This window comes from Rhinolophus sinicus, linkage group LG04 (assembly GCF_036562045.2).
Source record: "Rhinolophus sinicus isolate RSC01 linkage group LG04, ASM3656204v1, whole genome shotgun sequence".
NCBI lineage: Eukaryota > Metazoa > Chordata > Mammalia > Chiroptera > Rhinolophidae > Rhinolophus > Rhinolophus sinicus.
The window spans coordinates 93,809,239-93,822,449 of record NC_133754.1 but is presented as its reverse complement, the minus strand read 5'-3'; the positions used below and the strand labels follow the sequence as shown (position 1 = coordinate 93,822,449).

Genomic DNA, 13,211 nt, shown 5'->3' with positions numbered 1-13,211 from the left:
ACATTTAAAAAATCCCAAGGAATTCGTTGGTAGTTGTGTTTTTCTTGTAAATGTCTACCTTTGACTTTGGAAAAAGTAAAAGAATATCATTGATTTGTATTACTAGTTTACTTTTTTTTGTGGTTTAAAGGTACAGGGCTAGATAATGTAATTGAATTTTAATTTCCTGTAATGAAGTACTTTATTTCCAGACATACTATATTTTTTCTAGCTGAAATGTAATCCATTAAACTACTGCTTTTTATAATGATAATAATGATTTTGTCATTAATTATTTTTATGAGACTATTTCTTATTTGAACAAGAATAGGCAATTATCGGAGAACAGTGTTGTCATTTCTATTGAAATCAGAAGAGCTGGAATGACTTCAGAGGATAGAATAACTTTAGATTCCTTTTGGGCCTTAATAATTTTCAAGTTTTCCTCATTACCAAATTTTCTTAATTTCTTGTAGGAATGAGTACTTGTGCATTTGAAATAAATTTTGAAGTGTGTGGTTTTACCCATTCTTGCGAATATAAAAAGGCAGTTTAGGATACTTTGTAAAGCACTGTAAATAGATAATATTTTAATTGCTGATAAAGTCTGTTTTATAGTCATTTATTGTTATAAACTACGATCAGCATATAATTAGGGATGCTATCTTCTATCAGTGCTGCTCGTTGCAAATTGTTCTATGTAACTGTGTGAAGTAATACATTATTAAAACTTAATTCAATGCAATCATTTATTTTTCTTTTGTTTCTTCCCTCATTCAACAGACACATTAAGTGCTTTATGTTTGTCCTGTACATATCTTTGTGTACTTTTAGGTGTTGTGTATACTGTCACTTTTCATTTTAATATTACAAAAATCATTTTTTCTGCTCTCATGAACTTTTCCTGAGGTCATATGTGGACATAAGTAACATTGCCTATTTCCCTGGATGTTTTTTGGAAAATATAAGTTGTTTAAGAAAAATAGGTCTAAATGAAGTGTTTATTTAAAACATAAGCATGTTTTTCCAAAGCAATCTTGTGTACATATATAAAATTCTCTAAGATAGCATGTACTTCCAAAGAATATTATAATAAAGTCTTTATTATGGACAAGTGACATATTTGTGGGTGTGTTTCTTTTGTTAGATTTACTTGAAGCAGAGAATATATATATGTGTATAGGTAAATTTTGATATTTTGCTTTGGAATGTAAAAAAACTACACAGTTATGTGTCAATTTTTGATATTTAATTTTAAAGTGATAAAACTACTTTTCTCTTGCTTGTGAGAAAATATATTGTTGCGTAATACAAAGTATGATTGTCATTGTTAGCAAAATAGAGATTAGATTTCCATATGGTTGTTATCTTTTGGCATAATAAATACTGAATTTGAACACTATGTTTATAATCAACATTTGATAATTACATAATAAAATTATCTGTACTTTACATGCAGTGCTACCCTTTTGGCATTCCTGGTTGAACTGCTTAAAAGTTCAGTAGCCATGCAAGAACAGATGCTGGGTGGAAAAGGCTTTTTAGTCATTGGCTACTTACTTGAAAAGGTAAGTGATTTGTAATGATGGTTTTATTGTGTAGCTTTCACAGATAGACAGCTGGCAGTCACTAATTATGTTTTTTCTATAGTTTCCTTTTCTATTGACTGTGCAGAGGCCATCTTTTGGGCTAATTCACATTTTTATATTATGCACTTAAACATAGTGGGGTAGACATTGAACTAAATGGGGTGTTGGAATACTATATACTTAAGAAATTTTGAACGAAAATAGAAACTAAAATTCTTTGACAAAAGAAATAGAAAATTCTTTTGTCTACGTCTATTCAAAGTTTCCAGTTTTTCTCTCTTAAATATTTTTTCCAGTTTCTTTGCTATTTTTATTCAAACTAAGTTTCTAAGAGATTTTATCAACTTTGCTTTATTTGATTTACTCTTTTGTTTTAGCTTTATTTTTCAATTATAAGGTAACAAATCTTTATTTTTTGACAATGGAAATAGTATTTTGTGCTTTATTCCTGCTTTTAATGTATTTGAATATTTAAAGTATCTTTTCTCTAATCAGTATATAGTATAAACAATACAAATTAGATGGGTTTAATTTTTCCCGTCTTGTGTCATTTATGTCCTGGTTTTATGACCTTTGCTTTAGTCATACCTATGCTATTATATAATGATTGCTAAATTTCTGATAATGGTCTTACAGGAGTTCGGTGGTATCGTGTGATTTCCTTTAAAAATTAAAATGGGATTTCATGAATGAAAGTATGTTTGTTTTCCTAAAGAAATATTTATTACCCCATTAGCTCTCTCAGACCTCTTGTTATTAGTTAACTCTAACATTTAGCTGCTCTGAAAATGGAACTTTTGAGAAAAAATCAAGGTGAAACCTCGACTAAGAGGAACAAATTATTTTTCTCTTGAGAAATAAAATCGAGAAGACTTTTGGAGATAGTTTTTTCACCTCAGATTGTTCTACATTTGATATCTTTGTAATCTGTTATTTCTTTGACACAGAACTCTCCTTCCTGGAAGGATTGGTGCCCGAGGAGTGGTAGATCGATCATTGACAGAATTTCTTTATTGAGATAATTATTTATGTAACATTATTAAGATTTTCATTAAGACTGTTACAATTGTTTTTTAATAATGGAAAACTATTTTCCTATATTCAGAGTATTAATATGAAGAAGTGCTTAGAAGATTTATGTTAAATTACATTTTATATGAATGCGATGTAATGAAATGCCTTTGTAACACGATGGTGCTCGACAAAATCTCTATCAGGAACTGCCCTTTAAATACAGTTTTCGTATTTACTCAGGGTTTATCAGCATAATTGTAAAGTGAGACTTTTTTGTTTTTATAATTAACACTTAGCTTAAAGTTAGAAATATTGTGAAAAGACTTTAAGTATATAGACATAGTTCTTCCTCTTTCTCAGAATTAATAACCTTAAAAATATAGTCAATTTAGTGAATATAAATATTATCTCATTGTTGTTTTAATTTTCATTTTTAAAGATTTTGAATAAGATTGGACATATTTAGATATATATTTATTGGATATCCATATTTTCTGTGTATGAGGTACTCATGTCTTTCGTCAATTTTTCCTATTCCCTCTAAGACCCCCTATTCCAAGGCAACCTATAATCTACTTTTTGTCTCCATGATTTTGCCTATTCTAGGTATTTCATATAAGTGGAATCATATATTTGTTCTTTTGTATCTGTGTGTTTTCACTTAGGATATTGCTTATAAAATTCATCTATTTTGTGGTATATATCAGAATTTCACTCCTTTTTATGGCTGGATAATATCGCAGTGTGTGTGTGTGTGTGTGTGTGTGTGTGTGTGTGTGTGTATTTGTGTTGTTTCTATCTTTTGGCTACTATGAATAATGATGCTATGAATGTTCAAATATAACTTTGTGTGTACTCATATGTTTTTATTTCTCTTGGGTAGATACCCATGAATTGATTTGCTGGGTCCTATGGTAACATTAAGTTTAAACCATTTGAGAAACTACCAGACTATTTTCCAAAGTTCTAACACTTTACATTCCCATTAGCACTGTATGAGGTTTCCAGTTTTTTCACATCCTTGTCAATACTTGTAATTGTTCATGTTTTTTACTTCAGCCTCCCTCGGGGTTTTGAAATATATCATCTTTTATTTGCTTTTCTGTGATGTCTCAGGATATTGAGAACATTTTCATGTGTTCATTGCCTATTTGTGTGTGTGTGTGTGTGTGTGTGAAATGTCTATTCAGTACTTTATTTTAAAAAAATGGGTATTTGTCTTTTAAAATATTTTTTATATTATTTACTTATTTATTGTGGTATTTGTCTTTTTATTAGTGAGTTTTGGGAAATTTTTATTCTAGACACTAATCTTTTATTAGATATGTGATTTACAAAGATAGTCTTCCATTTACGCGTAGATCACGTTGTGTTTCAATTTGCATTTCCCTGATGACAAATTAAGTTGAGCATTTTCATATGTTTATTGTCTTTTTTGTCATCCTCTTTTGTTAAATACCTGTTCAAAGTGTTTACCCTTAGCCGCTTCCATTTGGATTGTCTGTCATTTTCTTACTGATTTGTGGAAATTCTGCATATGTCCCGGGTTTGAGTCCTTTGTTGAGTATGTATGGAAAATGTCTCGTCCTCTGTGGCTGCCTTTTCATTCTCTCAGTGATGTTTTTGATGAAAAAAGGTCCTTAATTTTAATATGTGTCAAATTTTCACTTTCTTTTATGATTAGCATATTTTAGATCCATATGTATTCCAAAGCCATGGAACTCAAAAATTGTGAGTTTTTTATTTTTTCACATTTCTATTTCCAATCCATCTGGAGTTAAATTTTCTATATGGCATGAGGTATAAGGGTTACAGTTTTCCCTCTCTCTCTCTCTCTCCCTATGTGTGTGTGTATATATGTATATGTATATACATATATATACACACACACACACTTATATATCTAACTGGTCCAGTGCTGTTTATTGGAAAGACAGTTTTTGACTGCATTGCAGTCTAATCTTTGCAATAAATCAGCTGACCATATAGAAATGGGATTATTTCCGGAGTCTTATCTGTTGTGTTTATTTTCCTATCTTTCAGGGAGTATAACACTGTCTTAATTTGTATAGCTTTTTAGTACATCTTCATAACTCATAGTATGTCATCTAGTTTTGTTCTTCAAAATTGCCTTGGTTATTATTGCTTGTCAGTGTTCACCAATACATGCTAGGATTTTCATTGTATTATATTGTAATTTTTATGTTGAATCTTTTAGTTCATATATTTAGTATATTCTTCTATTTATTTAGGTCTCTTTGGAAGTTTTCTGAGTGGAAAACTTCCTTATTTTTCTTATATTTGATGCTTTAAATTTTTATTTTTTGTCATTGGTATATAGAAATATATTTGGTGTTTATATTGATCTTTTATATACTGATCTTGCTATTCAAAATCTAGTACTTTGTAGATTTTTCCAAAAAATTTTCTTTGTAGAAAATCATGTATCTTAGAATGACAGTATTTTTCTTTCTAATTAGTCTTTTTTTTTTTTTTTTTCCTCTTGTCTTACTGTACTAAGACTTTTAGTATGGTGTTGAATCAAAGTTCTAATAGTGGGTATCCCTATCTTATTCCATATTTTATGGGCAAAACTTTCAATAATTAGCCACTAAATATGATACATGCTGTAGATGATTTTTTGTAGATTTTTAAATCAAATTAAGAAACTGCCTATTTCAAATTTGATGAGTTTTCTCTGCCATAAATAGATGTTGAGTATTATCTATCAAAGCCTTTTCTGCATTCTTTGAGATAGTTATGTTCTACGTTTTTTCTTAGTTTAGTGAATGACATTTATTGATTTTCAAATGTGAAACCATTCTTATATTCCTGGAATGCTATGTAGTCTTAGATTCATTCCTATTCCAATTGGGCTTCATCCTCATTCTTCCCTTAAAATGGCTGTGTCATCTGTAACCTTCATATTCTTAAATCTGTGGTTCTCAGTCTTCATGTTATTTGACCTTTTAACAACATTTCAGTTGAACATTCTTCCCTTCTTGAAACGCTTTCTTCAGTTGTGTTTAGTGGCAGCAGTCTTTATTTTCACCTTCTTGGCCTCCTTTTATTCTCTCCTAGTAGTTCCTCCTCCTCTTTTAAATTCTAAAGACCCTGGTGTCCTGCTGCTTAATCCAGGAACACGTTTTTATTTAAACTTTACTCTAATTGTGTTTATCATTCCCTTGTCTTTCATTATTCTGTAAAAACCAATTATTCTCAAATGTATACCTCCAACCACAACCTCTCTTTTGAATTGTAGTCTCTCATATTCAGCTCCACTTGGATGTCTATTAGGCTTTGTAAATCTAAATTTTCCACACTGTTACTTTTGATTTTCTCTCTAACCTTTCAACCCTGTCTTCTCAATCTTTGTTAATAGCATTACCATTCAACATGTAGTTCAAGTGAAAATATTAATCCTTTTTGACTCTACTTTTTCGCACTGTAAATCCATATTCTCAGCAAATCATGTTGCTTAGTATCAAAACAGATCTAGAATCAATGACTACTTCATGCTTAACACTCTACTCCTTTCTCTGTCCATTGATACTATCTTAGTTCAATCCGTCATCATCTTTCACTTGTAGTCAGACGAGTGCTCTAAAATATGCCAGATCTTAACTACTTCAACCTTCTTGGAGTGAAAAAGTCCCAAGTCTCACTTCTACGTGTCTTAACGTTCTCCTTGCATTCTCTGTTGCAGCCACACTGGCCACACAAAAGCCTCTTTGCCTTCCTTGTAAAAACTAAAATGTGTCCATCTCAGGGCTTTTTGCAGTGTTTTCTCATTGCTTTTTCCCATAGATAAACCACATGGCTTGCTTGATTCTACACTTCATTTAGGATTTCGCTTATCTCACCTTATCAAAAACATCTTCCCTGATCACTCTAAATAGAATAGTAGAATAGTACCCCTTCTATAACCATCACTCTCTACTCTGCTAATTTTTTACAGCACCATTCTGACATTTTTTTTTTACTTGTTTATTTTCTGCTTCCTTTCACTAGAACATAGCTTCATGAAAGCAGGGACAATATATTTTTTTCACACCTTATTGCTGTATCTTGAACACATAAAAGAGTGCCTGCCTCAATAAATACTTTTTGAATTTCATTGAAAAACACTTGTATGCTTGTTTGATTGCTTAAAAAGAATACCCTTTTGAACTATCAGATGAATGTTTACACTATTTTATTTTTAAGCATCAGCTGTCATGTGTCGTGTAAATAATAAAGGTTCAATTTTTATTTTGTCATCAGTGAATAATGAGTTAATGGTTAACTGTCTTAGCTCTATCTCTTTGTCTTAGAAGTTGTTAGTTATCAAGGAAGGTAGTCTAATAAGAGGACTTCTTATTAATCACATTCATACTGTTCCATGAAAAACTTTTAAGGTATTTTTGTTTTGTTGTATTTTGCCAAAATGTGAGTTTTTAGAAAATTTAGAGTCTATATTATATAATCAATATTTTTGGTTGTGGTTAATAAAAATTTTTATTCAAAGTGACTTAAACAAAGAAGTATGTTTGCTAATATAACAGTCTGGTGATTGGTGGCCTATCAGTCATATTGAGAAGAGTTTAATGCAAGGCTCGTTAGAAAGTTGTGAGCATTGCTAGGGGGAATCAGCATGGTTTGAAGAGATGAGGGATGAGCGTTTAGCATAACTCAGAGCAAGTTACTGCAGCTATAGGAGAAATGTACCTGATTGGAATATGGCCTTCAAAAAGGGAATATAATGTATTGAGCTGAAGGGGTGAAGCCAGGGAAATAAATACCCCAATTCAATCTTCCCCATCCTTTAATTTCCAGCTGGTGTCTCAAGCTAGTCAAACCAACTGGAAGCCAATAGGCGAGGGAACCTACCAAGGAGAAATAGAACCTACCGAGGGGAAGATTGGAGAGGGGATCAGTATAGCCAGCAAAACATGCATGCAGTAAATGGAGTTTCAGGGTTTGGTTATCTGAGTCTCAATTATGTCATGAAAGACCCAGGTTTTTTCTGTATCTCTGCTCTGCCATCTGTAATGATGATTTATGCTAGAGCTGCTATCCAGGTGATCAAAAGAAGGTTGCCAGGTGCACTTGGTGCTACAGACCTCCCCAGCCTGGTGGAGGGAGAGAGAGTACCTTTCTCCCAATTCCTGAACAAGAGCCTTCCCTCCAGTTTGATTAATCAGCCTAGGTCTTGGCCTACTTTGAACTAATCGTTGCCATGAAAATTTTGATGCTGGGTCTCTGAACTAATCATTCCCTGCCCCTGTTAACAACATACAAATGATTCATATAGGATATTCATATAGGTTATTTGGAGCTCAATCTTGGTGTCCCAGGAGGAGTGAAATGGATATTGAATATCAACTACTTTATGATGTACCTCTACTAATTAAATTCATTTCCATAATTTAATTAACATATAATGCATGTTCTGTGTATATAGAATTATTTCTGCAGTACAAATGAACATTTCTGGCAATCCATTCTGTCCTGGGCTGCTCTAAATGTGGGAAAGATGTCTTAACTGAGTAGCAATTTCTCTGTTACATCTGTTGCTCCTATTTGATTTAGTTATAATTTCTTTCTAGTTTCTCACATTCTACTTCCAAATATATTTAGTCACATCTCATATAGCGCTTCTTACAAAATATGTATTCAGTTACCACACACAAGTAATGTCATATAGTTTACATTGCAGAGCTTGCATTTTACAGATTTATAACTAAAGTATCCAAGTATGAATTTCTTTTAAAAATAGCTTTACTTGAGAAAATGAAAGCAAATATAAAATTAAAAAAATATTTAAAAGAAATCAATCAAACAGAACACATTAAAACAGAGTTGGATGTCTTTCATCCTTTCCTCTTCTAATCAGTTTTGCCTTATCTGTTCTAGTCTTACTGTATTTTTTAATTTGCCATGAATTAAACATTTACTGAAGAATTATGGCAGGCACCAGACAGATAAAGATGAATAAGATAGTATCCTTTTTTATATCAGGAAACAAAGATGTGTGAATAAGTAACAGCAACACAAGGCAGAAGGAATAAGTACTACTTACAGGTAAATAGAACATGCCATTAAAGAGAACATTAATTTTTTGTTGAGTAGGATTTTAAGTGGGCTAATTACAAAGCACAATTTTAGAAAAATATTTCCTAAAGATCAATTTTAGAAGTAAAAATTACTACCCAGTGACATCAATTGCTATGAAAAAAAACTGACACATTTTTTTTTACTAATGTGGAAGGCATCCTGTGATGCTTCTAACATACCTTATAATGTGGAGCAAGTTGAAAACTTGTCTTCAAATTACGAATTACTTCCTCAAATGAATAATTTCATAATGGTCAATCTGATTTTATATTCCTTTTGTGTTCTTTATAAAAACATGATAATTTTTATTGGATAAGATCTGATCTCTGAGAATGCTTATCTAGGAACAGGATCTCACTATTCTATTTCAGAGTTGAAAACATAAAAGTAGAATTTATCAGATAATGTCTTGAAACCATTATTACTGAATAAAAAATAGAATGCATAAGATGAGCCATGTGAAACTGTAACTAATGAAGGAGCTGGCTGGAGCTTCAAAAAACCATTGACCTCTTATCTAATTTTCCTACCCATGAATAAAATAGTTTAAAATTTAAAAGTATTGTATTCTTTTCATTAAAGTTCCTTTAAAATGAGTGCCCAATCTTTGTTGTTGTTTTTTTTTTTACTCAAATATTTATCTTTTTGTTCGCCTTCCTCGCATTAATTATTCAGCTATTTCTTGGAATCATTTCCTATATCTTCTTATAAAATTTTCATGTAAAGTTACGTTCTAAAGCTTGGTTTGAATTTTGTAGAACTATTGCTTATCTACTCACCATTGGTGTTTGGTCAAACACACAAGCCTACTAATACAAAATCATTGCTAGCCTTGTCATACTTCAAACTAATTAAATGCCACCTTCTCAGTAATACCTTCTTTTAACTACCCTTTTACAAATTTATAATCCACCCTATGTTTTTTTATACACTTATTAAATCCTAACATGTTGCATATTTTACCTTTTTATTTATTGTATATCCCTACTTTCTTGTTCCTTAGAATGTAAGTTTTATGAGGGCAGGTTTTGTTTCTTCCAGTTTTGTTAACTGTTCTTTCTGCTATGCCAAGGAAAGTATCTGGAAAATAGTAAATACGCAACATGTATATTTTCCAAATAACTACATGAAAAGTATTGCTCTCTACCTTTAAGGTAAAGGAAATGGATACAAGGGTTTCACGATGGAGAAAACAGATGAAACAAATGTGTATGTAATTGGCCCAAAGAAATATTTTGTTTGGCTCAATGGAAAGATTGTAGTCTTGAACTTAATTTCCTTTAGGTACCTTGAACCTGAAGAGTAGTCATCACCACTCTTTATTGTCTCCTATCCTAATTCATACATTCTTGTTAACTACTTGTGTATTGTAATTGTTGGAGTTTGTGACCCCTTATGTAGAGGTATGAAAATGCGTGGCATGCTTAGGTCAGATTTATCGAGTTGTCCTTGGTGCGAGCATGATGAATGCAGGTAATATTGGACCCAAATAATCCTATATTGATACTTGAACTTCAATCAGTGGATAATGGAGATAAAGGTGTAATGTGAACTGTGCTTTAGGGTTGCATGGTAGGTGATTATTTACCCTAGAGAGGATGGTGATACTGCAGAAATGATCACTAGAGGAAGAAGAGATTTGTGTAGGGTATATTTTTTTTGACATTCAAGTTTCATAAACAGCTTTTTCTCTCTAATGTTTTCATCTGAAGTTATATTCTAGGGGAGTATTGTTCAATTAAAGTATAATGAAAGCTTCATATTCTATTTAAAATTTTCCAGTAGAAAGCAAAATATTAAATTAATTTTAGTAATTATTTTATTTAACTTAGTATATCTAAAATATTATCATTTCAAAGTATACTCAATTAGTAATAATAATAGATATTTTATGTTGTTTTTCCATTCTGAACCTTCAAAACCCAGATTGTACATACTTACAGCACAATTCACTTAGCACAATCATATTTCAAGAGCTCAGTAGCCACGTATGACTAGTGGCTATTATATTGGGCAGTGCAGCTTTAAGGTTTGGTTTTAGTTTTGGAAGATCTGTCGTTTGTGGAAATAAGTTATGTATTGGTGATGGCAATTGAAAATTCTTGATGGGGGTACTCAGCATAGAAATAATGTTATTATATAAAGCTGTGAAAGCATAAAACATCATTCAGGGACAGGAGATGCATGGAGAAGAGGGGCCAAATAAATAATCTTGAGCAGTTCCATCTTTTAAATAAAAGTCATTGAGGAATAATCTGAGGGTCCTGAAAGCCAAAGAAGGACAATATTTTCAGGAAAATGAGATCTGCTTTTTTTCAATAGTATGGATAAGTCAGAAAGGTTTATTGCTAAGCAAGATGCCTTGTATTTGTTGATGTGCAACTCATTTGTAACTTTTTGAAGAAAGGATTCAGTAGAATAGTAGGGTCGATTTATTTTTCCTTTGGTTTGGAGCTAGTGAATGCACTTTTCTTTCCCAATGTCTTTTTTTGGCGTGTGTGTGTATGTGTATGTGTGTGTGGCTTACCATGATACGAATTTTACTTCATTTTAATTTTGTTTGTCTAAGATCTCTTGTTCATCAACTACTATAAAAATGGAATAAAACGATTTTCATGCATAACTTCTTTTATTTCTTTAGCTGGAGTTAAGAGTGGCATTATTTAACCTGAGGTATTTATCTGCAGTTGTGCTGGAAAGGGCTTCAGATAACTAACTGTCAGAAAATTAGCTTAAATTTTTAGCTTTCTAAATATAATTAAATTTTCAATAGCCAAGGAAATACAAGTTTTCAATTTTACATTTAAAGTATTAAGGGAGACTTATGAAAAATTTATATGTACTTATTTTAAATCAATAATTTTATACTTTGATATTCTGCATAGTTTTAACGTAAATTTCTGTTTTCTTTCTTTAGTCATCAAGAGTTCATATAACTAGAGCTGTCCTGGAGCAATTTTTAACCTTTGCAAAATACCTTGATGGTTTATCTCACGGAGCACCTTTGCTGAAGCAGCTTTGTGATCACATTTTATTCAACCCAGCTATCTGGATACATACACCTGCAAAGGTAAAACTGTATTCTCACTTATTTTATTTTTGTGTAATGTTATAAATAATAGTTATGGGATCTAGACTATCTGATATAAAGCATTTGGTGTTTTCAGCTTAGTTTTTAGGTAATATTAACCAGTTGTATTAGGCAGTATCAGATATGAAAATATTAAGTATTTAAATGTTAAAATAAATGAAACTATTGTTAAAATTAACCTTCATGTGATAACTACATTCTGAAGTCATTAGATGTGATTTATACTTTTCCAAGAAAGAAAATTTGGTACACTGATTATTAAAAGACTAAGAAAAGAGAAAAATAACAGGTGACTATATTAGGATAATCGTGATCATTATAATTGAAAAATTGCTTGGGTTGTGAATATACAATTTATATCATGAGATGTAAATACTGTTTGTTTTAAAATAAATATACACATGAATCTTTTCCTAGAGATCAACATAACATTTTTAGTGTTTTGTATACCTTAACTTAGTCCTGTTATATTCTAGTGGAAGTCAATAATGAGGGACATTTTTAATAAATTTGAGCTGCCTTTTACAATTTTCAAGTCTCCCACGTAACTTTGTTTAAATACTATTTAAGTTCTGACTTTCTTTTTTACAGTTTATGCTGTTAGAGTGCTAACTAAAACCTGAAATTTGTTCCCTCTCTCAACACAGGTGTTTGACTTGTCATTTCTCTATTTACACTGGTTAGATTCTAATACTATGGCAATGGGTTAAGAAACTTTGAAATTACACAAACTTTTAAGATCTATGACAATTTGCATTTTTTCCAAATATGATATAACTGACTGATGTTAATTCTGTTTCAAGTGCTGAAATATAGTTTGATTAAGAGCTTTAGTCTAGTTGACTTTTTAAATAATTGATCATCCTATCAGATACTTTAAATGGAATTACTGAATCATTAAAAATTATTTCATTTTTAACAGCTATTACATTACTCTATTAAGAGAAATAGTATTAGAATGTGTTGATTGCAGATTTTTTTCTTTTTGAAATACAAATAATATTTAATAAGTAATTATTTTTAACATCATAATAATAAATGGTCTTTTCTTGGCCTTTGCTAATTTGCATTTAAATAAGAATAGAACGTGTATTTATAATTTACACACTTGAGACAGTTTAAATTCATTTTAATGCTCTGTTAATATTCTATATTAGGTTCAGCTTTCCCTATATACATATTTGTCTGCTGAATTTATTGGAACTGCTACCATTTACACCACCATACGCAGGGTAGGAACAGTATTACAGCTAATGCACACATTAAAATATTACTACTGGGTCATTAATCCTGCTGACAGCAGTGGCATTACACCTAAAGGATTAGGTAAGTACAAGTCTACCAGTACATTACACTGTACTATACTTGTTCTGTATCTGCTGTTATAGTGAGCAAATATGCATGGTTATGAAAATATCATTTATGTAGTAAACTGGTATATT

At 31.0% G+C, this 13,211-nt stretch overlaps 1 protein-coding gene and 1 long non-coding RNA gene across 11 annotated transcripts in view; one reads left to right on the top strand and one right to left on the bottom strand.

Moving 5' to 3' along the window:
* The window catches only part of NBEA (neurobeachin), a 661,793-nt gene that overhangs the window by 135,693 nt on the left and 512,889 nt on the right, over window positions 1–13,211 (top strand). For all 7 annotated transcript variants that reach the window (XM_074330026.1, XM_074330024.1, XM_074330023.1 and 4 more), the window contains exons 11-13: window positions 1,439–1,547; window positions 11,596–11,748; window positions 12,927–13,095. In XM_074330026.1, the coding sequence (XP_074186127.1) occupies window positions 1,439–1,547; window positions 11,596–11,748; window positions 12,927–13,095 (431 nt within the window). The remainder of the gene's footprint in view (window positions 1–1,438; window positions 1,548–11,595; window positions 11,749–12,926; window positions 13,096–13,211) is intronic.
* Window positions 1–13,211, bottom strand: part of LOC109449832 (uncharacterized) — a 265,241-nt gene that overhangs the window by 82,068 nt on the left and 169,962 nt on the right. The window lies entirely within an intron of this gene.